This window comes from Pogonomyrmex barbatus, unplaced genomic scaffold (genome assembly GCF_055798465.1).
Source record: "Pogonomyrmex barbatus isolate J1 unplaced genomic scaffold, ASM5579846v1 scaffold17, whole genome shotgun sequence".
NCBI classification, from domain to species: Eukaryota; Metazoa; Arthropoda; class Insecta; order Hymenoptera; family Formicidae; genus Pogonomyrmex; species Pogonomyrmex barbatus.
In genome coordinates, this window is record NW_028297113.1 from 6,806,551 (window position 1) to 6,829,139 (window position 22,589).

The 22,589-nt window shown below is 45.1% G+C and overlaps 1 protein-coding gene across 4 annotated transcripts in view; it reads right to left on the reverse strand.

The window, feature by feature from the left end:
* GABA-B-R2 (gamma-aminobutyric acid type B receptor subunit 2) overlaps positions 1–22,589 on the reverse strand; it is a 29,351-nt gene that overhangs the window by 1,176 nt on the left and 5,586 nt on the right. For 2 of the 4 annotated variants that reach the window (XM_089074642.1, XM_089074641.1), the window contains exons 2-19: positions 19,640–19,907; positions 17,759–18,953; positions 10,628–10,765; positions 10,240–10,407; positions 9,203–9,556; positions 8,431–8,664; positions 6,926–6,986; positions 6,210–6,444; positions 5,781–6,021; positions 5,564–5,686; positions 5,259–5,369; positions 4,965–5,189; positions 4,222–4,404; positions 3,467–3,566; positions 3,054–3,165; positions 2,073–2,713; positions 1,468–1,734; positions 1–435 (exon numbers count right to left, since the gene is read on the reverse strand). The exon at positions 1–435 is cut by the window's left edge and continues 1,176 nt beyond it. In XM_089074642.1, coding sequence (XP_088930768.1) covers positions 242–435; positions 1,468–1,734; positions 2,073–2,713; positions 3,054–3,165; positions 3,467–3,566; positions 4,222–4,404; positions 4,965–5,189; positions 5,259–5,369; positions 5,564–5,686; positions 5,781–6,021; positions 6,210–6,444; positions 6,926–6,986; positions 8,431–8,664; positions 9,203–9,556; positions 10,240–10,407; positions 10,628–10,765; positions 17,759–18,157 — 3,786 coding nt within the window. In that variant the 5' untranslated portion in view covers positions 18,158–18,953; positions 19,640–19,907 and the 3' untranslated portion in view covers positions 1–241. Of the gene's footprint in view, positions 436–1,467; positions 1,735–2,072; positions 2,714–3,053; positions 3,166–3,466; positions 3,567–4,221; positions 4,405–4,964; positions 5,190–5,258; positions 5,370–5,563; positions 5,687–5,780; positions 6,022–6,209; positions 6,445–6,925; positions 6,987–8,430; positions 8,665–9,202; positions 9,557–10,239; positions 10,408–10,627; positions 10,766–17,758; positions 18,965–19,639; positions 19,908–22,589 lie in introns of all 4 variants that reach the window. The other 2 variants (XM_089074643.1, XM_089074644.1) reach the window with 2 other exon arrangements.

Genomic DNA, 22,589 nt, shown 5'->3' on the forward strand with positions numbered 1-22,589 from the left:
CGCACACACGCACACACGCACGCACGCACACACGCACACACACACGCACACACACACACACACACACACACACACACACACAATCTAAAAGACGCTCGCGAGATTAACTAATTAACCTAAAGATAACCGATCTGGCACGCCCTGTACACGATCGGGTGAGTCCGTAAGGAGAGTAACGTGACTTCGCGTGCAGGCGCGATGAGGAGAAAGCGTCGGGTCGCAAGCACCAACGGCTTGGCCGTTAGAGGTACTCGACGATGTCGCACTTGATGGATATATTCGGGCAACTAGCTATGTTCGAGCGATAGCCCCGCCTGGCAGTGCTCTTGTGCCGCTCGGTGAGGAGCTTTTGAAAGATCGGCAGGATCGTCAGATCCAGGAGTTCACCGTCCGATACGGCACTGTACATCTTCGACACGTTCATCGCGGAGCCACCTGCAAAAGCGAAAGCACCAAGGTCGAGAGGATCGTCTCAATGACATTCGTGGCCTAATATTGACTTCTACTCGACTCGACTCGACTCGTTGCATCCGCGCCAAAATCTATCCGACACACTCGACTCGTTGTGTCTTTCACTTCCGTAGACGAGCGTTTCGAAGCTCATATTTAGACACGATACGTAACCAAATGTAACGTGAGCGTGTATTAAGGCACTCCCTTAACGTCGAGCGTCGGTACTCCGATAATGAAGGTATGAATATTTCGCGAGAATCGGCTAGGTAATTATTCGAGTGCATTCAATTAGCCGGATATCAATAACTTCACCGTGTAATTATGTTGCTATCCGGACATATTATATATCTTATTCATTTATTGGCTCGCGTCGATTTTTCGTTATTAAACGTTCGTTACTGCCTTTACTGCCTTAACATAAAGTATTTAAGTAATTTACTTCGCGAACTACAATAACTGATGAACATGATACAAACTCGAGCGCAATTACTCGTTTATTCATTATCAATAACGTTTTTTAAACGAGTATTTGATATAACGAAATCAATATCGAATAAATCAAGATGATGTATTCAAACATATAATTGTTCCCTTGTAACTCTTTCCTATTTTTTTTTTTTTTTTTTTTTTCCTTATCATTCCGACGTTTCAAATATTTTTTATCGCCATCTTCGTCGCGTCGAAATCTCGTCCCTCGTATTTATCGTTAGGTTTGGCGCAAATGCAACGTTATTTTCTGTACAACGAGAAATCGGCGGTATCTCATCGAGATATCTCGCTCGTAAAGAAATTATGACATTTCTGAGACGCGATGTCTGAGGAATACTTTTTAATATATATATACAGCTGCCAAGTGGAATCATTAAATTCTAATCATTTTCTAATTGTTACAACGGCTCCTTCCATCTCTCTGTCTTGCGCGCGGAGACGCGCGCCTCCGGTCGTATTTAGTATTCCGCGAATTTCCGTTGCTGTACCAGTCGCGCGTTCTATTAATCAACGACGAGACGCTACCATTGACGTCGCCGGCTCCATCGCGCGCATTCGCCGCGACGTGCCTGCCGTTGTGCATCGTCGCCACATTCGGGGTGCTCTGCACGTACTCCAGCCGCGCCTGGTGGCGCAGCTTCGAGCCCGCGTGCCGGCACATACGACGGGCGACGCGATGCGAGCACTCGACTATGGGATGGCCGCCACCGATGTGCAACCGCAGGCACTTCTCCCTCGTGCGCTCCGACATGGAACGCTGGATGATCGTCGACATCGACTCGTCGTACTTCCCTGTCAACAGAGTAACCCTCGACGTATCGCCTCGCGCTCACAGGCACAACATCTACAGATGCTCGAGAAAGATCTGGCTGGTAGTAATCTCATGACTCATGTTAAAAAAATGGACAGGCACGATGTTTAAAATAATCTTCCGTGGTAATCAGTCTGACTGAGTATAGTTATAGTATATAGTTTGTAAAATTTATAGGACAATATTCGAACAAAGAACGCTCAATGAACGCAAATAAAAAAATCAACTCTCCTAATAAGATAATCGTTTCCTTTTTTTTATGCTCTTTAACTTTAACTGATCTGTCCAATATCCGCGGAAAAGAAACTTGGATTCTTACCGGCGTGCCGATGATTCGGTACGTATTGCAAGGAGAAAGGCATGACGTGCTCGATGTAGCTCTGCTCGTGGAGCTCGCCGAAGGAAACGTTCTTTGTCGGCGGCGGCGTTGACAACTTCGCCCTGCGCTCGTCTTTACTTCTCCTCCTCACGCGACACACGTGTCTCGCGATCTCGGTCTCCTCCAGAATCACGGAGTCGCTTTCCTCGACAACCGGCGGCACGAAACCGTAACGCGTGGTCACGGCTTCGCTCGGCAGCGGTTCCGGACTCCTGTTGCGTTTCAGCAACGGCTCGGTGACCTTGCCCGCCTCGTCGGGGACGCTCTTGCGCCGCGACGCGTCCGCGCCGCACGTGTGCTTCATATGCGCCGTCGTCGTCGCCGTCATCGTCGTCGTCGTCATCGTCGTCGTCGTCGTCGTCATCGTCGTGGTCGTCGTCGTCGTGGTCGTCGTCGTCGTCGTCGTTGTTGTTAGCGCCATTGTCGTCGTTGTGGTCATTAACGATAGCGACGGTGGCGGCGTCGCGTCCACCGCCACCTCGGCACCCGGAGAAGAGCTCTCCTCGAGCGCCTGGGCCGTTACAGCCATTCTTTCGTTGTCGATGATGATTGACGTGGCTTTCGAGAGAGACGCCCTCTTCCTATAACAAGCACCACGCGACTACCTTGAGGATGGACGGCGAACTGGGTGCGCCGGAGACTCTCGGGATGTGGTTAGCAGGATATGATGAGAATTATCGTTCAAGCCTAACTTTTTACAAAACTTGATACAAAAAAAAAACTAAATAAATTATAAATAATTGATTATCTTGTATAATTGCGAATTATTAAATTAGCTTTGAAATTGCTATTCGTTGTAATCTATCGCGACAATTCATTATTCTTCAAATAATTCGTCTATACACAACAGTCAATTTGGCCATATTCCGTTGAAAGGTTTAAATCTAAAGATGGAATTTGGTGTCAAACGTGGATACGTACTTTGCTACTTGATCTACATTGACGTAATCTCCCTCTGGCTGAGAAACGGTTGACGAGTTCAGGCTGCACATGGACATTGAAACATCGGTCGTCTCTGTGGTTATCGACGGTCCTGTCGAATAAATAAACCGATATTATTAACATGGTGATTTAATAACGTCTATTTTTTGCTGATATAAAACTGACGCGGAGTTTGCAATTTTTCCATTAATTTCCGCTTTAAACAGGTTTGGAGTCCAGAATATATTAAAAAAAGGTTTAGGAAAAATTGTTTTCCCTCCACGTGAGAAAAATATATTCAAGCCAATATACATTTTAATTAATAACGACGTTACTTCAAAACTGTAGAATTTCAATTTTACTCGGCAAATACAGCAAACTTCTTTAACTAAGATGTTAAACAAAATGTTTACCTTCCTTCTTGACAGTCTCTTCTGGCTTTGGGACTGGCAACGTGTCGACCGTCTCTTGCGTTTCGCTCTCGGTCTCCTCGCCCATTCTCCTTAAAAATCCCTAAAGTAATATGTGAGATAATGAAATAAGCTTTCTCTAGCCGCCGCGCACGCACTCGGTATAAATGCGGCATTTCTAGATTAAGTACAATATCACGTAAATGTAAACGTGCCAAGCGTACTGGGAGTTCGAAATAATTTTAGATTGTTATTCTCAGAGGGCAAACTGCACGAAGCAATGACGTCATAATTATTTATATATAACCGAATTAAGGATGGATGGTGCGTTGTTCGTTTCTCCGTTAATCGAAGACCGCCATCGACCTCCCTCAAATTAGTTCGGTGCACGGCTGAGTGTTTTATTAAACGGCATACATTTCGTCAAGGAAACGCGAAATTTTAGCGAAATTGCTCGTTGAAAAGAGACAAACAAAATAATGGCATAATGCGGACGATTGTTATATAAAATATTACGTATTACGTGAGATGTTTTTCCATCTTTTTAAGGTTTCTAAAATTCAAATTCTCTCAACGATGCTTAATTTTGATTCCGAATGTTAAAAAAAAAATCTAGATTTTAAATCTATCGCGGAATCTGAAAGAATAAAAACGATTCTGCGACAAACTGTTTACGTGACAAACAACGTAACTCCGACGAAGTAATATACGCTATAATGCAAATGGGCATTTGAGGCATTACGGGCGATAAAACTTACCTGAAGCTCGGAATCCTTTTGTAACAATTGCTTCCGGAATTTTTTATTCGCCAACTTCGCCTCCTTCAAACGCTCGTCGAGCTCGCTGACTGTCGAGTCCCTTCGTATTTTCAACATCGGCCTCAGAGTCGCCCTGGTCCGCTTATTTATCACCCCTTGTGGATTTCTGCGTAATTCTATTACCTGAAAATCCCAAGAGACTTACTTGGCTTTGTCGCTTTCACCCCAAGAATAGAACAAATATCGTTCTAGGGCTGATCCTTTAAAAACATGCGTATAAAAAACATAAAATGTATTTACAACGGAAAAGAAAATTGCATAGGTAAATATTTCACAGATAAAACGGAAAAATAAATAAGTAAATTCTTTTTCTTTCTAATGATGTAAATGTAAAATGTAAAAAGAAGCTTAACACCGCAGATAATTGAAAGGTCTCTCTCTTTAAGTAAGAATTCCGAGCAGACTCTGGAAGAGAGTTCTACAGAGATTCCCCGCTGTAATAAGAAGATTGCTGAAGAGTGGACGTACGAGTAGAAGTACAAGTAGTAGATCATGCCGAATAAATCAATAGTATCATGCTTAAATGAACGAGAACTTCTCTGAGACCTTTGTGATTTAAAATTAAACTTGTTTGCCGGAGTCTTAGCTCGGAAAATGCTAAACGGGCAGCATTCAATCGGGCAATCCTTTCATTTCAAATCGAAGATCAATAAATTCGAAAACGCGAGACGTAAGAGACGTACCTTAGGAATAAAAACCAGACAAAGAGTGGCTGTACTACAAAATATAATGAACACTGCCAACATTATGAACATGGCATCCTGCTTGTCAGTCAGCACAAAACTTATAGCTGCACCAGTGACGCACATTATAACAACGTTGTACACGCTCATCCCCACGTATTTACTGTCATTTAATGCCGGTATACTAACGTGCCGGGTTTCCCATGCCAGAAAGGCACCGAATATCTGAAAGCCGTGAGCTGGTGAGTGCCATTTTATCCGCCGAGAGGCGCTTAGCGATTCAGCTTAACTTACCATTAAAAGGCCTTTGTATGCATATATGCAAAACAGATAAATATTCATTTGATTGCTCTGACAATACTCGTTTTCCGGGATGATTATTATATCCTCGCTGGAAGGGTGATGCTGCAATCGAGAGGCAACTCGCATATTAACGGGCGTTACCGCGAGTTCGCGCTTCGCGAACGATTACGATACGGGACAGAGATGAAAACTTGCCGAAATTTGCAAGCGTTATATATTCATTAACATGTACATTATATGTACATTTCTTTTGTCTTTTTCTTTTTTTTCTTTTTTGCACATTTTTATATACTCACATAGGGCTCCATTTGTTTTATCGCCCGATAAAACGGATCGGCTACCTGCCATGTTGTCATGATCGTGAGATCGACAGCCAACAATATCCCGACGACCATGAACAATTGGTAATCTTTTATCACCTGAATCACGGCACAGACGTCGTTAACGTTAAACACGAAAGCGAGCGCCCGAGACGGCGCGGCGATCCTCGTCACGATCGTTAACGAGAGTTACCTTCTTATTGAGCTTCACGTCAGTGAATATGGAATGTACACGCCACGTTTTCGAGAACATGGAGCCGAAGGCCAACGAGAAACCAGCCATCAACAACCACGCTCGGGCCGTACAGATATACGGGAACGCCGCCACGCTCGATAATTGCGAGTCTAGTCCGAGGAAGATAACGCTGCTGTAGGTCAGCATACAACCGATGATGATGAGGTTGTTCAGGTGGGGCGATGACATTTTGATGTATCTGCAATATTGAGTTTCGCGTGTGAGCCGCGCGGGTTGGCTCCCCAGGGCGAAGGATGGGAAGGGGGAGGGGGGAGGGGGAGGAGGGGATATGGGGTTAGGAAAAAGTAATCTGGGAGCCAAATGGAGAAACCGTGTTGCAACGCGCGTGTGTTGTATAATTGTTACATATTACGGCGGAGCCGTCACCTTTGATTTCTGTATCTGATATTGATGGCGAGAAAAATGGATGCCAAGACGATACCGACACTAGCGGCCGAGGCTAGCACCGCGTACAGCGTGATGTCCACGGTGGAGTGCTCGATGATGCGAACGGTCCTGTCTTTCGGGGGCGGCTTGCCGTTCCACAGCGGGACCTCCCCTCTTTTCAGATCCAGATTGCCGGTTATGCTATCGTACTCGCCCACGTTTACCTCGCGACCGTCTAGAAGGATGAGCCCCACGTTCAGCCAAAAAACGCGCGAAACAGAAATAACCTTCCTATTTCAAATTTCAAATCATTTATATTCCGTTTTATTATTAAATCAGATCGATCGCGCGAAATGCATGCGCTGATCCGTAAATTACACCGCTGATGCGAAACAGCCGATTATACACATATATACTGGGCAAAAAACAGTGCGCAATTGAAATCGCATGCATACTTTACCACCATTTTATCCGATGCACAATCTAAAAATCCTTTTGTTAAATTATAATTCCGATTTACATTTTGCACAAAATGCGCGACATGTTTTTTATTTATTTAAATTCTCCCGTCAATCGTTAAATTATAACCGTTATAAAATTTAATCCGCAATACGTATTTTAACAGCTATCCTTTCGACTCTAAATAACTAATTATTTTCCCCCTTATATTTTTTTCCCTCTCTTCTTCCGTTATCAATATCAAGGAGTAAACTTACCTAGGAATTGTTTTAGAAGAATGTACGCTTTCCTTTCGTTGTCATAAAAGCGGACCGGACCCTGTAAAATTTTATACTTCTCACATACAACATCGCGCTACTATACAGAACGGTTACCACGGGCGATCGGGATCGCGGGTGGATCGGATTTTAAAATAAAAGCCCGCTCACCGATTCAACTCGCTATCAACTCATGCCAATTTGCCCCGCTAACTCGCTCGGCGGTTTGTCATGTTTTTGATTTCGTTTTAATTTCAATTCGGTTCACCGCCGATCGGTCCCGTTCTCCCGCTCTGTTATTGCTACCATACATACACGTATGCATCCCTTCCTGCTAAAATGCGCTCGACCGTGGCGTTGCAAAGCACTGCGTCACGGGTACATATACGAATGGGAAAAAAAAAAAACTAAAAGAGGGAGAAAGAGACAAAAAGAAAGATGGATAAAAAAGAAATGAGAGAGAGAGAGAGAGAGAAAGGAGAAAAAGAAGCGACTCATTATGTTCGCCGGTAATGACCGCGCGGTTAGACCGCGCATAGAAAAGTGATGCCTGCGCTTGAAGACACTCGGAGTCGGGCAAAAAGATGGTCAAGTGTAACACGCGCGCCATAGTACGAATGCCGCGATGTTGATTACAGGAGAACCGGGGCCTCTGTGCGAAGGTCCCGTGCCTCCTCCGCACCCCTCTGTCCACGACAAAGTGTCTGGGCAGCTTGTCGTCGTCGAGCTCACGCGCGCTCGGCGATCGAAGGCAAGGGTTGTCGCTCGTCTAATGAGAGAACGTAAAGACCCGAGCTCTCCAATCTTGGCTTTTCTTTATAAACGTCTCCTTCTCCCTCATTCTTCCTCGTTTTTTTAAGCGAGTCTCCCTCTCAGTTCCGCAATACCCGGAGGCAGTCTCGCGGCAACAATGAGTATCTCAATGCCCTCGACACAAATAACAACTCGGCGAATTGGAGCTAAGTGACGCGAATCAATCGAGCGTGGAAAGAGAAATATTTTGCTTTGAGCTACCGGAATTATCGTTAAAAGGGCTAAAGCGAGAAGTGATAATCCCGAGGGAAATTCTACTTTCTTTGCGAAATACGACTCTATGTCGCAATTGATATAAAAACAGACTCGAGAATTTATTCAACTAAAAGAATTAACTGAACTGAAAAAGAGATGTCGCAACGGTAGGTTTTACAATAATCGCCTTTAAAAGAGCGATAAGAATCTGTTGACGTTATTGAAAAAAAATTAAAAGCAGAAAAATGTTATCCACTCCTCGCTTTCGAAGATAATCTCCTCGGAAAACTCTTCTCTACGCTTGCTACGTGGCAGATTCTATAACGGCATCCGCTTTTTAGCGCTAAAGGTTTTATGTCGAATGACATTATTCGGTTTGTGTTCGGTGCTGCGCGCGGAAGAGAGAGAGAGAGAGAGAGAGAGAGAGAGAGAGAGAGAGAGAGAGAGAGAGAAGGGACGTCGTTGCGGCGCGAAATTGCGAGGCGGGCCAAGCTTACCGTGACACCGTCGAAGCTTGTATTCCTGAGGGCATCGAGGAAGAGCTTCTCCCACAATACGTCCCTGTACCGAAAGTCGGATATAGTCTGGTTACGATGGAAGTGTCGTATCCTGCGCGCGACGTGTTTTACAGCCAGCGCGACCGTCCAGATACCGTCGTACGTGTATCCGTGAAATCTGGAATATTCGTTGCCCCGCCTCGAGTCGTACTCGGCCTGATACTGGTCCGGGGTCTGAGAATGGGAACGCATCAAATCGAAATGCGCCAAGACGCGCAACAGGCGTGCGCTCTCGCGTATGACGAGTATCAAAGAGAGTATCGGTCTTATATACGTCGTTTCCGTTTGAATCGGCTCTCGATCGCTCCGGGGCGCGATTAAACGCAATTTTCGGGGGACCCGTATTCGAGCGGAGAAATTCAAATAGATATGCATACGATACTACAGAACTACCTTTCACCGGATTCTTCAGCCAATCTGAGTCTCGATTTTTCCGATTAATCCTTTTCGGGATCGTATTCGGCTATTCACGTGAAACGGAAGAAATAACATTCCGTTCCGTCTCCGTTCCGTTTTTCCGTTTTTCCATTTTCGAGAAAAGGAGAACCGCGGGTATGATTGAATCAGGACTTTGAAGAAAGAGAAACGGTTTTCCGAATTCTAATTCACAGTTGAGGTAATTTTCCGAAGTTGAATGACTCGACTTTTCGCGGAGCGATCAGCGCGGATTTAATCGAAAACCAACAATGCGGATTCGGGGTGGTGCACTCACGATTCCAGACGTGGTGTGCTGCTCCTCGGTCGTGAGCGGGAGCAGATCCGTCAGGATGACACCGTGGAGGGCCTCGGACAGCTCGGAGGGAGCGCATCCGCTGTCCGGGCGCAACCACCACTCCCTGGTATACGTCCCGATGATGACCCACTGATACTTTCTGCCGTATAAGCCGAACCTGTAAGCTTCACAGAATATCCGCCTAGCCCATGCCTCGTTGAAATTTCCCAAGAGAATCCTCACGTCTCTTTCCTTAAGCTTCTCGAGCGCCGTTGTCACCTCTGTAGCAAAACTCTGTGTCTCCACGAGCTCCATTTTGCTCTCGTCCAGATCGGCCACCAGCCGATTGTGCACCTGGAAACACGATTCGTAGGAAGGGTACGAATTTCTCTCTCTCTTTCTCTCTCTCTCTCTCTCCGCATGAGAGAGAGAGAGAGAGAGAGAGAGAGAGAGAGAGAGAGAGAGAGAGAGAAAGAGATAAAGCTCTTGCCGCTTTCAATCCAAAATGCTTATCACGTGCCATAACGTGAGCGCATTCGCGCGTTTAGCTTGTTCAAACGGGCCGCTAGCGACGGCAAATCTCCATTTATAATGTAAATGGAACAGTTGCTGCATATACATCACCCACGCCCGCGAGCGCGCGTGGAAAACGACGCGCTCTCACGACGGGATTAATTAACCCTTTCATTTCACCGAATTGCTTCCAACTGTCGAGAACCGTTGTTTGAATCACTTTCTTAATGGTATCTAAGATCTCGAGATTTTCAAAACATTTCTACTCTTTTGGTAAATTCATTGAGTTTTCATGCCGTACAGACAGAAGCATGAATATGCCCCGTAGGAATGAGGTCAGAGTTGTTAACTTTAACTACATTTGCAACGAAGGTACGATTTTCGAGGAGAAAAAAAAAATGTAAGAGATTTCTTTTACGTTCTTTCTTAACGTTTCTTATTCTTTCCTTTTTCTCATTCGAAAAGGTCCGACCGAGTGAGTCGGAGTATTGGTGGTCTCGTGTCGCGGTAGAAATTGGCTTTACCAGTGCGTATCTGGGCTCGTTCTGATAAATCGTGCCGACCCGGGTCCAGTTGAAATGCGTGAGCAACGCCACTCGCGGCGCATTCAGGGCATTTTCCGACGGCACGACCCTAAAGAAATTCGGGAAGCTATTGGTTGTGAACATAGGATGAGTGTCCGCGTAGCTGAGCTGCAACAATAAGGGTAGAGAGGATATTGATAAAAAAAATCCCATCTCCCTAGTGCTTGTTTCTGTTCTTTTTTTCCACCCTCTCCCCCTCCCCCTTCCCTCAAGGATGCGTTTGCACGCGTGTCTGTGTGTGAGTATGCAAATAAGCGTGGAGCAAGAAGGAGAGAACGGTCTCCCACAAGTCATGAATATTTACGACGACGTTTTACCGTCGCATTACCTGCGTAAGGCGCCAGTGTTTCGAGGCTTTCGCTATCGGATCCGTGACTTGTGTGCAAGCACCACCGAAGAGTATCACCTTGTGCGGCCCGTTATGCATCATGTCGAAGAACGCCTTCATCCCGACGGCGGCGCTACACTGCAACACACGCGATTTGTTATCCATGTTTGTTTCCGTTAATGCTCTCCGTGTCACAGAGAGACAGAGAAAAACAGAGAGAGAGAAGAGAGAGGAGGGTGGGATGGATGGAGGGATGGATGGAGGGAGGGAGGGAGGGAGGGAGGGAGATCTAAAAATTTAAGACGTATTCAAGAGCGTTAGGAAGAACGCGTCTGAGGAAAATCAAGGAAACGTCAAAAATACAGAAAAACAGAAAAACAGAAAAACAGGAAAACAGAAAAACATACGAGAATGACAAAAAATGTTAGGCGCGACATCGCGAGACGCGTCGTATGCCTTTTTTATTCACATTTTCACGGTGTGTTTGCGTCAAGATGAAAAGTGATCATTTCTTATATCGAAAATCCTCTTTGATATTTGCAGAATCAACAAGTGTTTGTTGGTGTAAAGCCAGAAAATGGAGAAGAAGAACGAAGAACAGATGCCAAATCGGTAAGGAGAAAAATATTATCGTAATGTCGACGTCATCCTAATTAGCGAGAGATTAGCCGGAACGCTCGAACGCGGGATTAAAATTGTAACATTAATAAACGCGCGTAACTCTCTGATTTTATTTACGTACTCGGAGGAGGAGGAAGCAAGGGAGAATTCTAACTATTCATGCCGTAATGGTTTTTCATAATAAAAACAGAGAAAGTATTTTAAATATTCCGTCGCAGGAAGAACTTTGTTCTCTCAAAAGTTGAATTTTTGCAGGAATAAATTTAATGCGAACGGATATAGTAACGCTTTGTAGCCTTGTAGCTGAAATAAAACAGCTAAAGCTGACAGAAATGATCTTTGAGCTGTTGAGTTATCTCGACGACGGACGATCATCGGGACTGGCATATAGCATATTCCGTTTGAGTCACGGTGTCTACATACTCCTTTGATATCAGCACAGTTTCGAGTGTTCTTTTTCACGTGAAAATTGATTCCAACGTATCGCTACTTTCCCTTTGCGCTCGCCGTGGATGACCCCGTTTCGAAAGGCAAGATGTAAAGGGATATAATTGTACGGATGAAAATAGGAATTCTACTTTTGGCAGAAACGGGACGGAGTCCTTTCCCCGCGCGGACGGAGCGCTGAATCTATTATGAGCGGTCTGAGATTTCCACGAAATCGATCAAGATTATTTTCAAAATGGTAGCCGCGCGATTCGCGCGAACAATTTTCTGAATCGCTCCCGCCGCTGTTCATTATCCCTCTTCCCCGTGCATTTTCCGCCCTCGTTATTCCGTCGCATGCTACTTATTATCTCGCGTTAATTAATTCTTTATTTAAAAATATTCGTAAAGGAGACAGCGCGCAGGAGTGCTCAAAATTTTTTAAAAATTATATCCGCACATTTACCGCTGCCTAGGAGATTCCGTCTCGCGTTTATCGCACGTCCCCTCGTTCTATTTTACATCGATTTCCGATACATTGGTTATCACGGAGCAGAGATAAAAATCCGTCCTTGGAAATTATGTTATGAGAGAGAATCGTCTAACTCGAGGAAGAAGTCTAAGTTCATTAGTCGCCGTTTAACGATCAGCATATTGGAGATCTGAACAGAAGAGTGAATCCGAGGTCTGTGTTTTAAATAACTCGCAACATGCTATAAAAACGGAGGAGAGGCATCCTTTTATCGACTTTGAATAACGAGCATTATATCTCGAGACTGTCGCATTGTCGCGGCGAATGGAGTCCGCCGTTACGAGAAAAAGGGTGGCATCCCTTTGCGCTTAGCGATATCTCGGGTTAAATCACAGAAGCGATATTCATCCAACGGGGCGGTAGATCCCTTAATTATGCGATTACGTGTCGTCGAACGTCCCATGTGGAAAATTTCGTCGCTTCGAAAAGCGGCAATTTTCCTTCCGGCGAGGGAGAATGGGAAGAATTAATTTTAAACTGCATCGCCCGATTACACGGTTGAATTAATCAAATCCGATGCGCATCGATCGGCCGGCGAGCGAAAAAAAGAATATGTTCGCGGTGAAAAATATACAAAAATACCCGGAGGCGTCTGCACGCGCGTGTTTGCTGACAGTAACTGGCAGTGTATTTGAAGCTGCCACGTGGTTCGCCGGTACGTCGATCGTACATCGGGGCATCTCACAATATCCTTTCGGCAAGTAATCGGAAGCGATTAATCTTTCCCGTCTTCGCGTACAAGCTGCTCCACTTTTTGTCGTCAGCTCAGCTTCCACCGAGGGTCTAACTTCGAGACTCTCATAATTCGATATGTCTGGATGTCTCAGCGATTTTCCGAGCGTGAGCGCGCCGCGTCGTAAATCGCGCGACACGGTTCTCCGGGTTCAGCGAACGAGAAATTATGTTAAAAAAAAGATAAAAAAAAAAGAAGAAGAACATCGTTTCACGGCTGTTTACCTTCCATTGCGAGGAAAAGAAGATAATGCTATATTACGTGGTTATGCACAGATTATCGTTAAATATATATATATATATATATATATATATATATATAAAGCATGTCGCGCGCTTTATCGAAAGTACGTCGAGTATATTTAACGAGACATAATCTCGTTGCATTCTTTCATTCCGGTCAGCGAACGTTTTAGGTGTGAAGCACGCGTGTAGAAAATTTCCGACAGGTCTCTACATCCGCCCTGTATGTAGCGACCATATTTCGCGGGAGTGCCGATAAGAGAGCAAAATACGAGTACAATAACGCTCGTATTTTTGTACGAAAAGATGTAATAAGAGTCTTTCCCTCTTTATCGTCGTCGCTTTGACGGGAAATAAAATTCCACGCTTCCCCCCCCCCCCCGCAGCTGGATATTGCAAATGAAAAAGAGGGCAAGTAACCGAAAATATCTCTTAGGTCGAGTGCCCCTCGCAAATCCTTTTCTCGAAATGAGAAATTTTGTGATTTACGCAAGATCGACCCGTGCGGGCGTCGCCGTTCCGCACAACGACTCGGCCGCTCATTGTTTTTCATAGGCGTCGCGCGGCCGCGCGAGCGCGAGCGCGACCCATAACGCGCTCGCATAAATTTCCATCCATAATTTAAAGCGCGCGCGTGCTCGCTCGCGCGGATCCGCGCCACCCCCTACGCGGATGCAGACGTCAGTCGTAAAGGGACCTAATTCCGCGAGACTCGCGCGCGGACGAGTTCGTATAGGTGTCGTATATAGTTCCAGACGCTAGCAGAAAGGTAAACGCAAAGTTTTCTCCCCCCCCCCCCCCCTCGAAGTTGCAGTCGCGCGGTCGAGTATCCTTGACTCGGCGCGGGAGTGCGCTCCTACTCCTCCGACAAGTTTTCCCTCCGCAATTTTCCCACGTCTACCCTTCTAGTTTCGAGCGACTCGAGAGACGGCTACGGTGTGGTATGCACACGGACGACGTGTCGCGCAAACCGGAAACCGGAGACGTCTCGGTGTCTGAGGTCTCCGCCACCGAAAAACGCGCGCGCTCGCTCGTTCAACCCCCGGAAGGAGTTTATACGTTCCGGGACAAGGATCGAGTGTCGCGCGGGACGACGTGGTCGAGGAGGATTCCGCAAAATTCGCGACGATCGTTGCCGTCGCGATCGCGCCGGTAAACAACGCGATAAATCGTCCCGCGTCGATAGCTCCTAATTCAGCGGAAATTGAGATACAAGTGGCGGTTGCTGGCTGGATGTATCGACCGATGCGCAACATCGGCGACGGCTGGCAAAGGCAAAGCCCAACCACCCCTCTCCCCGGCTCTGATTCTCTCGCTTTCGCTCTCTCTCTCTCTCTCTCTCTCCCTCTGTCTCTCCCTATTGTCTTTCTCTCCTGGGACAATGCATTCACCCATCAAATATTTTCGACAGATCCAAATGCATTGCATTCGCGCAACGAATTTTGCTCGGTGTTGTGATTCAGTCAGTGAGTTTAATTCTCGCAGACTAGATGGAAAAAAAAAACGTATTCCGCACCCGTCCCCATTATCCCGAGCAGAGATCATTTTCGCGCACCTATAACACGGTGATTCGTAATAACGACTTTATATTTCAGTTTCGATGCGTCGAACGAATCGGAGCGTGTTTTAAAATGTATAATATAACCAAGGTGGCGCACACGAAAAAAATCAATATCAATAAAAGTTTTATTAATAACTAGCTGGCGAGTTACCCGTACTTCGTACGGCCATTTTTCATTGATGCCGTTTTCAAACGAATATAAATATTTAATAATAGATAAATTTGTAATTGATTAATTTTTTAAAATGTTGTTACCGCTGCAAAAATATTATTACCGATGTTCCGAGAACTGCGCGAAAGGATAACATCGTTTAGTGTTAAAATTTCAGATAAAATTGTTTCAGCCCTTTTAAATAACGCTGATTGTTGAATAAACAAATAAAGAAAGATCAAAAGTTACTCGATTAATCATTGTTACAAAAAATATTAGTGGTCTCGACAATTGGTAACCGTGTTCAGATAATGTCGTTGCGAAAAACAAATATACGGACTCGATTTTATTATTAGAATAGACAAAAGAGCAACGCGAATGTCACGTTCGATGGAGGCCATTTTCAGCACATTAAAAAAAAAAAAAGATAATAATAAGCATTCGTTGACCCACTAACCCATTAAAAATATTATATATAATTGTAAAGAATTTCATTAGATTTCCCATTGCGCAGTATCATACTCTGAAAAATTTTAATAGCAAAAGCCGAGGTGCGAAATTTCCAGAAAAGAGGAGACGAGGTAGCGCTCGACGATAGATAATGGCGTGAGCATGATCGCATACGGAGCCTGTCGCATACGCTATTTTTATGCACTTGACGTCGAGACGCTGCCGCGTGATAATAATAACATAGCAAAATAATTTTTCAGGATGTAATAACGATATAATGCCGGGTTACCCTTCCGTGCGCGCGCGCGCGCGCGCGCGCGTCAATCTGTATAAAACAGACACGGCGAGGCTGCTTTAAAAAATTCAATAACAGAATTAGAAAAAGGTACAAGATCGAATTGCACTTTTCAGTCGACAAATATATCAGATTTCTTATCTAACAATTTTCGATAAATACGTATATACATTTTCCATCTCTCTTCCATTTTGTTAAAGTTTTCCAGTGATAAAAATTGATTCGTTCCTTGACCTAAATTCCAGATTGCATTTTCGCACGGCGAAATCCAATTCTATTTCCATTATCCAGTTTGGTCGTACGTACGGACGTACATAAGAATATTTTCGGATGAAATTTAGACGAATTCGCGTTATTATTGCTAACGTTTTTTGAATCATGAATCGTTAATTAAATCGGACGGATCGATAAGTGATATAAAAAGATATACGTATATATATATATATACATTTAAATGCGCTGTCACTTTGAAATATTGAAAGAACGTCGGAAACCGATACCTTTTTCTACATTAGCAGATACGATTACGAACGATAAGTCTACGATGATATTGCGTAAGCTCTGAATTTGCTCCCGTCGTCTCTTATCGGTTTCTTTAACATGTTCAGCACTGTGTGTACCCAATGATGAGACATGTTTTTCTTCCCATGAAAGCCCGCGTATCCATCGGTGGGTTATATTTTGTTCTCAGCCCGGCATGGCCATACGTATACGCGAGTTATATGGATTTTATGTATACCAATGGAATGTTAGCATCCCTCGGTGCAACATTAGCGTCGACCAGTTTTGTTGTGTTACGTATTTTCAAGGAATTTTTTACGAATACACAAAAATTCCATCCGATAGTTCCGTTATGTTATATGTTTTTAAGGGACTCCGTTGTAGATACATAAATATTCACTCGACAATTCCGTTGTTTACACAGATTTATAATTTTCATGGGTGTACAAAGATTTTTGATACAAGAAGAATGTTACAAGAGCAGATTTCGTGATATTGCAATTTAACTTTGCTGTGGTTATGTCAAGCAAGAAACTAAATATAATATTGCGGGTCGCAAGCGGTAAATATACTTATAATATCTTTTTTGTAAGATTTTTGAAGGTTCTCTTTTGTACATGATCTCATATAATATATTTTATTTATCATTGTCTAAAATATTTATTGCTGTTTCATAAACCTTTTACTCTATCAACCAATTATTTCTAAAGTGCTTTCTATGATTTTCCTCTTGAAATAAAATTTTACAACTCACTATATTTATTTTCAACTCACTATATTTTCTTCGCTCCGTAACATTACGGAATATTGAGTCTCCCACAAACTGATGATTCATTAAATACATTTACCGAAATTGGAAGCTTCCAGGTTATTAAAAATGAAGTACAATCCCATAATTCCACTTTCCCCCTATATACCGAGTTCTCCCTTGCATCTTAATAAAAGGCAGAAAGAACGGCGGATAAAAGTCATGCTATCTTCATGAAAAGTCTAAGAAAATTCTGGTCGATCATTGTTTTCAATTTAATCGAGATTGAGAAATATATCTGGAGAACGAAAGAGAAGATATATAAATAATCAAAATCTATTAATAATTTATCAATTTTCAATTGGATACTTTATTTCAGTAACGCGACCGAACATCTGGAGTCTCTAGTGGCTCTCCATATTGTCACCATTAAATATCATTATTTATTTAACGTTTGGGAATTCCAATCAGTTACAAATCTACTTAATCTAAACTAGATCGGAAAATATGTTTTGAACAATGATGAGAAAAGTTATAAGCTTCGAGCGAGCTAATAATTTATTAATTTTTAATGACTTTTGTACGATAACGCTCGCGAGTCGCTCGACAAAGGATGATTTCGAGCGAGCCCGTAATCAAATAATAATGAAAAAGAATCTGCCTTCAACAATGTACAAGGCGGATAATTGGAAAGTGGAAGAAGAAAAGGACAGAAGAACGTAAGAAAAGAAGAACATAACGTTGCATTCTGGAAAGGAACCGGTATCCATATTGAAAAAGAAGAGATAGAGCGGCGTTTAGAGATTTCGTAACTAGCGTTCGGGGATCAACGTGAGCGATCCCGAACGCCTCGAACTCGAAAGGGACTCACCTCCGTGTCGTTCCACCACATGTGCAGCCGATAGTCCCTGAGTATCGTCGGGTGCTCGTTGATGTGCTCCACCGCGAGCTTCACCGCGGGCATGACGCCGCGGCCGATGTGGCCCTCCGGCACGTGATTGCCGTACGGGAAGAAGCCGGCGATGTAGACGTCGCGTTTCTTGCTGCCACCGAGGTTGATCGGTTTCTGGCCGACGCACTCGCCGATCAGCAGCAGCCAGCAGCAGCAGGCGATCGCGGCCAGCAGCGTCAGCGAATCGCGGCGTCTCGACCCGCCGCCGACCGCCGCGGACATTTCCCCGGCCGTCCTCATCCCGTCTCGTCCTCCTCTCCCCTTCATCCGGCCAGTCCCGACGACATCTCGCGATGCGGACGCGACGCGCGCTTTCATCTCGTGCTCACCCGGATCACCGGGTACCAGCCCGACGAGAAGCCCCGCGCGACGCTCGTCGCCGCACGTCCACCGACTTCCGCTCTCATGACGGAAGAAACGACGCTGGAGGGTGGGCGCACTGGACGCACTGGACGCACCGGACGCACTGGACGCACTGGACGCACTGGCCGCCCCGCTCCCTCGGCCAGAATCCGCGATCGATGTCGTTACGACGATCGCTTCCGCTCTCGAGGCCGTCGGGACGAGACACGTCGCATTCCACGTCGTTTCAACACTGGGCTTCCACTCGCGGGAATAATCCGCGAGTGATGTTCGAGCGTGCGACGTGGGACGCGCGCGAGATCGGTTCGTTCACGACGATAGATCTCGGAGACCTCGCGAGAAATGTCCGTATACCGTTTTTTATTACGTTCGCAACGGTAGACGCTCACAGGTTTCCACAACAGGTTCTCTCAACGAAGTCCGATCGAATAGGCAGATCGCGGTGCGTCGCGGAAACCCGCGGGGCTTTGTGCGCACGACATCCGATACGGAAACGATGATAATAGGTGCTGCCGATATCTCGCGAGGGGCATATCGGGAACACGTACCATTTCTTTATCACAAACTCGAGTTTCGAAATTCGCGGACTACAACCGGCGAGATCCCGTCATAAATGTCGCTCGCTCATCGGCAATGCGTGGGTGGGGACGGGGGGGGGGCGGGTCTTTATCTCAATGCCTCATTCCAGACGATTGCATGTTAACGTCGCTCGTGTCCCATCACCGCCGAAACTGACGACTCCCGGTTGCATCTGCAAACAATCTCGAGTCAACTAGTTATTTGTTTTGCTAGATTAGAGCTCCAGGATGTCGCGAAAGGGCGCGGGGAATGAGTCAAGAATATTATCAGTTTCATTGCCTCGCGCCTGTTTTCGACGAGTGGAGTTGGCGATAGTACCCGCTGGGGGATTAACGGAGATTAATGAGGAACAAGAGCAAGGTTAACGAAGAATAATGAGGATTAATGAAGGAATCGGAATACGAGAGAGAAACCCGTCCTCCCCGAACTGGCACGCGGGGTGCCTGCTGAAACCACTGACCTTAATTTTCGCGACGCGTTTTCCGTGCGTTTGCGACACGTTTACGTGAAAAAAATGGAGCGAGAGAGAAAGAGAGAGCCGAGTGCCTCTCTGACAAAAATATTCACCTAAAATAGCTTGTGGAAAGATTAAATCTCTTTATGAACTAAGTTCATTCTTTAGGTACCTATTACGGTACGTGTCGCCGTTCGCACGATAACGTACATCATATCCGAAATTAGAGCTTTATCTCGTTCGGCGTCATCTTCGGCGATATATATATCGCATCGTCTCTCGCGCGTTATCAAAGTAGATAAATAAAGTTCGAGATTCTATCTAAAGTTTAATCCCGCAGCCGCGAGGCACTATCGAGCCGGGCAAAGGGATGAAACCGCTTTACATTGTCGCCGTTAACTTACCGGCTCCGACAGCCGACCTGGCCCACTTTCCGCCGCCATTGCTGGGCGCATTTGATCCGCGAGGGGATGCGAACCTGTGCCTTCAGAAATAACATATCCCCGGGGCAGGCGTGAATTTAGCAATCGCAGATCGTCCGGCGTCGCACATTTCCCCGTCGTCGTTGTTGTAGTTGTCGTCGTCGTCGTCGTCGTCGTCGTCGTCGTCTCGGATGTTTGCCGATGGCACGCCACGTGAACTTTTTCACTCCTCCCCCGTAGTGTCCATTTCCTGGAAAACGCGCGAGAAAACATCTCCGATCACAGACGGAATCGAATAAATCTATTTACGTCCGAGCCAGAGGCAAAAGCCATCCCTCTCTCTTTCCCTCTCTCCTCAGCCTCTGATAAAAAGAAGTTGTCGCTCGGGAAAAATACCATGCGCACAAAATGAAAAATAGATATTTCCCTTGTGATCACCGATAATGTGACTTTCCGGCTGTACGTAAGTTAATTAATATAATACGCCGAGGTACTATTATTTCATCGGATCTAGCGACACCGTCGTATTATCATTTTACAGGATTGCCGGACGGTGAGGGATGATCGGGAAAATTGAGATGGAAAGGGGCGGCTTAGGGCGGAGAGGATTGATGGCGTTGTTCGGAACGGGTAAGATTATAGGGATGTTAATGGCTTAGGAATCTATCCATAATGAACATGGATTTGAGGTTGATGCAGCTAGAAGGTAGAAGTAGAGATAGAGATAGAGATAGAGATAGATATAAAGAGAGAGAGAGAGAGAGAGAGAGAGAGAGAGAGAGAGAGAAAGAGAGAGAGAGAAGAGAGAAAGAGAGAGGAGAGGGGAGGAAAAGCCAGTTGTAATATTTCGGAAATGTGAGAAACAGACTGCCAACGTGATGCTCATAGGATGGATTACGCTTGGAATGAGGACGAGTGATCTCGTCGGTCTGAATAATTGAAAAGGATGACGTGGATGACGAGATCGCACCACGAACTTTTTTATGAGATTCGACGCAGCGCCAGAAAAGAAAAGAGCGAAACGGCAAAAGGTGACGAGGGAGGGTTATAAAAGAAGAGAGTCAATGTCTGCGGACGCGATCCGCCATTAAATTTACAGGGGATACCTTTTTACTTTAACATGACCGTCCGACTTTGAGAAAGAGAATACCTTCAAGTTTCCCCCGAGATAATTCTTCTCGGTCTTCTGTCTTTTTTTTAGCCGTCGACTTTTGTTATTCCGCGAGACAAACTTTTTCGTACACTTGATAAACATCCACGTGGCTTCGCGCGTTCCTTAAATTCGAACGAAACTTTTATGGAAGTGTATGCATTTCGAAGAATCGCAAAAATGTATGTGTGTTACGAAGTTTCTTTGAAACTATGTTGGAACTGATAAGTTAGGCGGGTCGCATGGCGACATTAGCGGAACGACCATTTCGCTCGGCAAGATTTCCAAGTTACAATCGCACAATATCTTCAACCCTAACTAAACTACGGGGGTAAACTACGAGGGAGAGACAACAATGATCAGCTATTCGCGTCACACAATAAGAGAGAACTACTGTATTATCAACTTACATTGTTCTGAATATTTAGTATTTATTAGTTCGTATTCTAATAAAAGATCTTTCTTTTCTTCCCTACTCTCTCTCTCTCTCTCTCTCTCTCTCTCTCTCTCTCTCTCTCTCTCTCTCTCTCTCTCTCTCTCTCGGGATTTTCCATTAGGATTAAACTCGAAAAACCCTTCTTCCGAAAGATCGAACATGAAAAGCATTTCAAGCCAATCAGACCTTCCGCGAAATTAGAGCTATAAAATTTGAAACGCGCTTCGATCGCGTCGTCGCGATTGGCCGATGCGTCAAGAACGGCTCGTAGAATGACCTCGTGCAGTACTTGAAATGACGATCGATGCATTCCCAGTTGACTTGCTATCTTTCAGAACTGTACATATACGTCGATGTTCTACTCCGACGAAGAACGTCGATGTTATTAAAGCTGTTTGAGGCATTCGTCGCAGTTTCTGCCAATGATGCGCAATGAAATTTAAACTTTTGGCCAAGGATCTAGTCAGAATTCTCTGAAAAGATCCTATTCCGAATATTAATACAGCGATATTAATACAGAACTGGAAATGAATTATTACTCTTTTTGACCATTCAATTCGCCGACCTCACGGCATTAACGAGGTAGAAGTAGCTTTAAAATAATTCAACATCCTATTCGCTCTTGGCCTCAAGGCCTCTTCAGATGAGACTTATTAGAGTAATAATGCAATTACGCGAATACCGCATGGCTGTAAGAGTTTTTGCGAAAGTTAATTATCTCGGTTATATCGAAGTCAAACTAAATCTGTTGATCGCGAGAATTCCGCATGAGGAAATAAAAGGTGGCGTGAGAGCGGGATATTACACAACGTCTCTTGGGTCTCTAAAGGTTAAATGTAACGTCGATACATTTTTAATCACGTTCCTATCGTTCTGGCCATCGCGCGATTCCGTTTCACGGGAAAATCGTTATTCGTCGGCGTTTAGTGTTCAATGGTTTCGTTCGAGAACCACTTTCCAGTCTCATTGTCAACAATCTCGATCGGTAGCTTCGGCTCCACATGAAAAGAGGAGAAGAGAGAGGGGGGAGAGAGAGAGAGAGAGAGAGAGAGAGAGAGAGAGAGAGTGAGAGAAAACGAGAGAGAGAGAGAGCATAGTATTGTGTCGTGCCAAGTGGCTCGTCGAGATGACCTACAATTGCTGTTTAAGTGGCCCGGTACGAAGCCAGTTATTACACAGTCGTAAACGGTCGTGTTCAATTTCCGGTCGCGAAACATCCTCTTCTCGAAGGCCCCTTAGGCTTCCCCGGGCGACAAAGAGCGCACGAGGGAAGCCTCCGCGAGCGGAACGGTAAACAACACGACGGCGCGTTTATTCTTACTAAGAGTCGCGCCGGAGAAAACAAT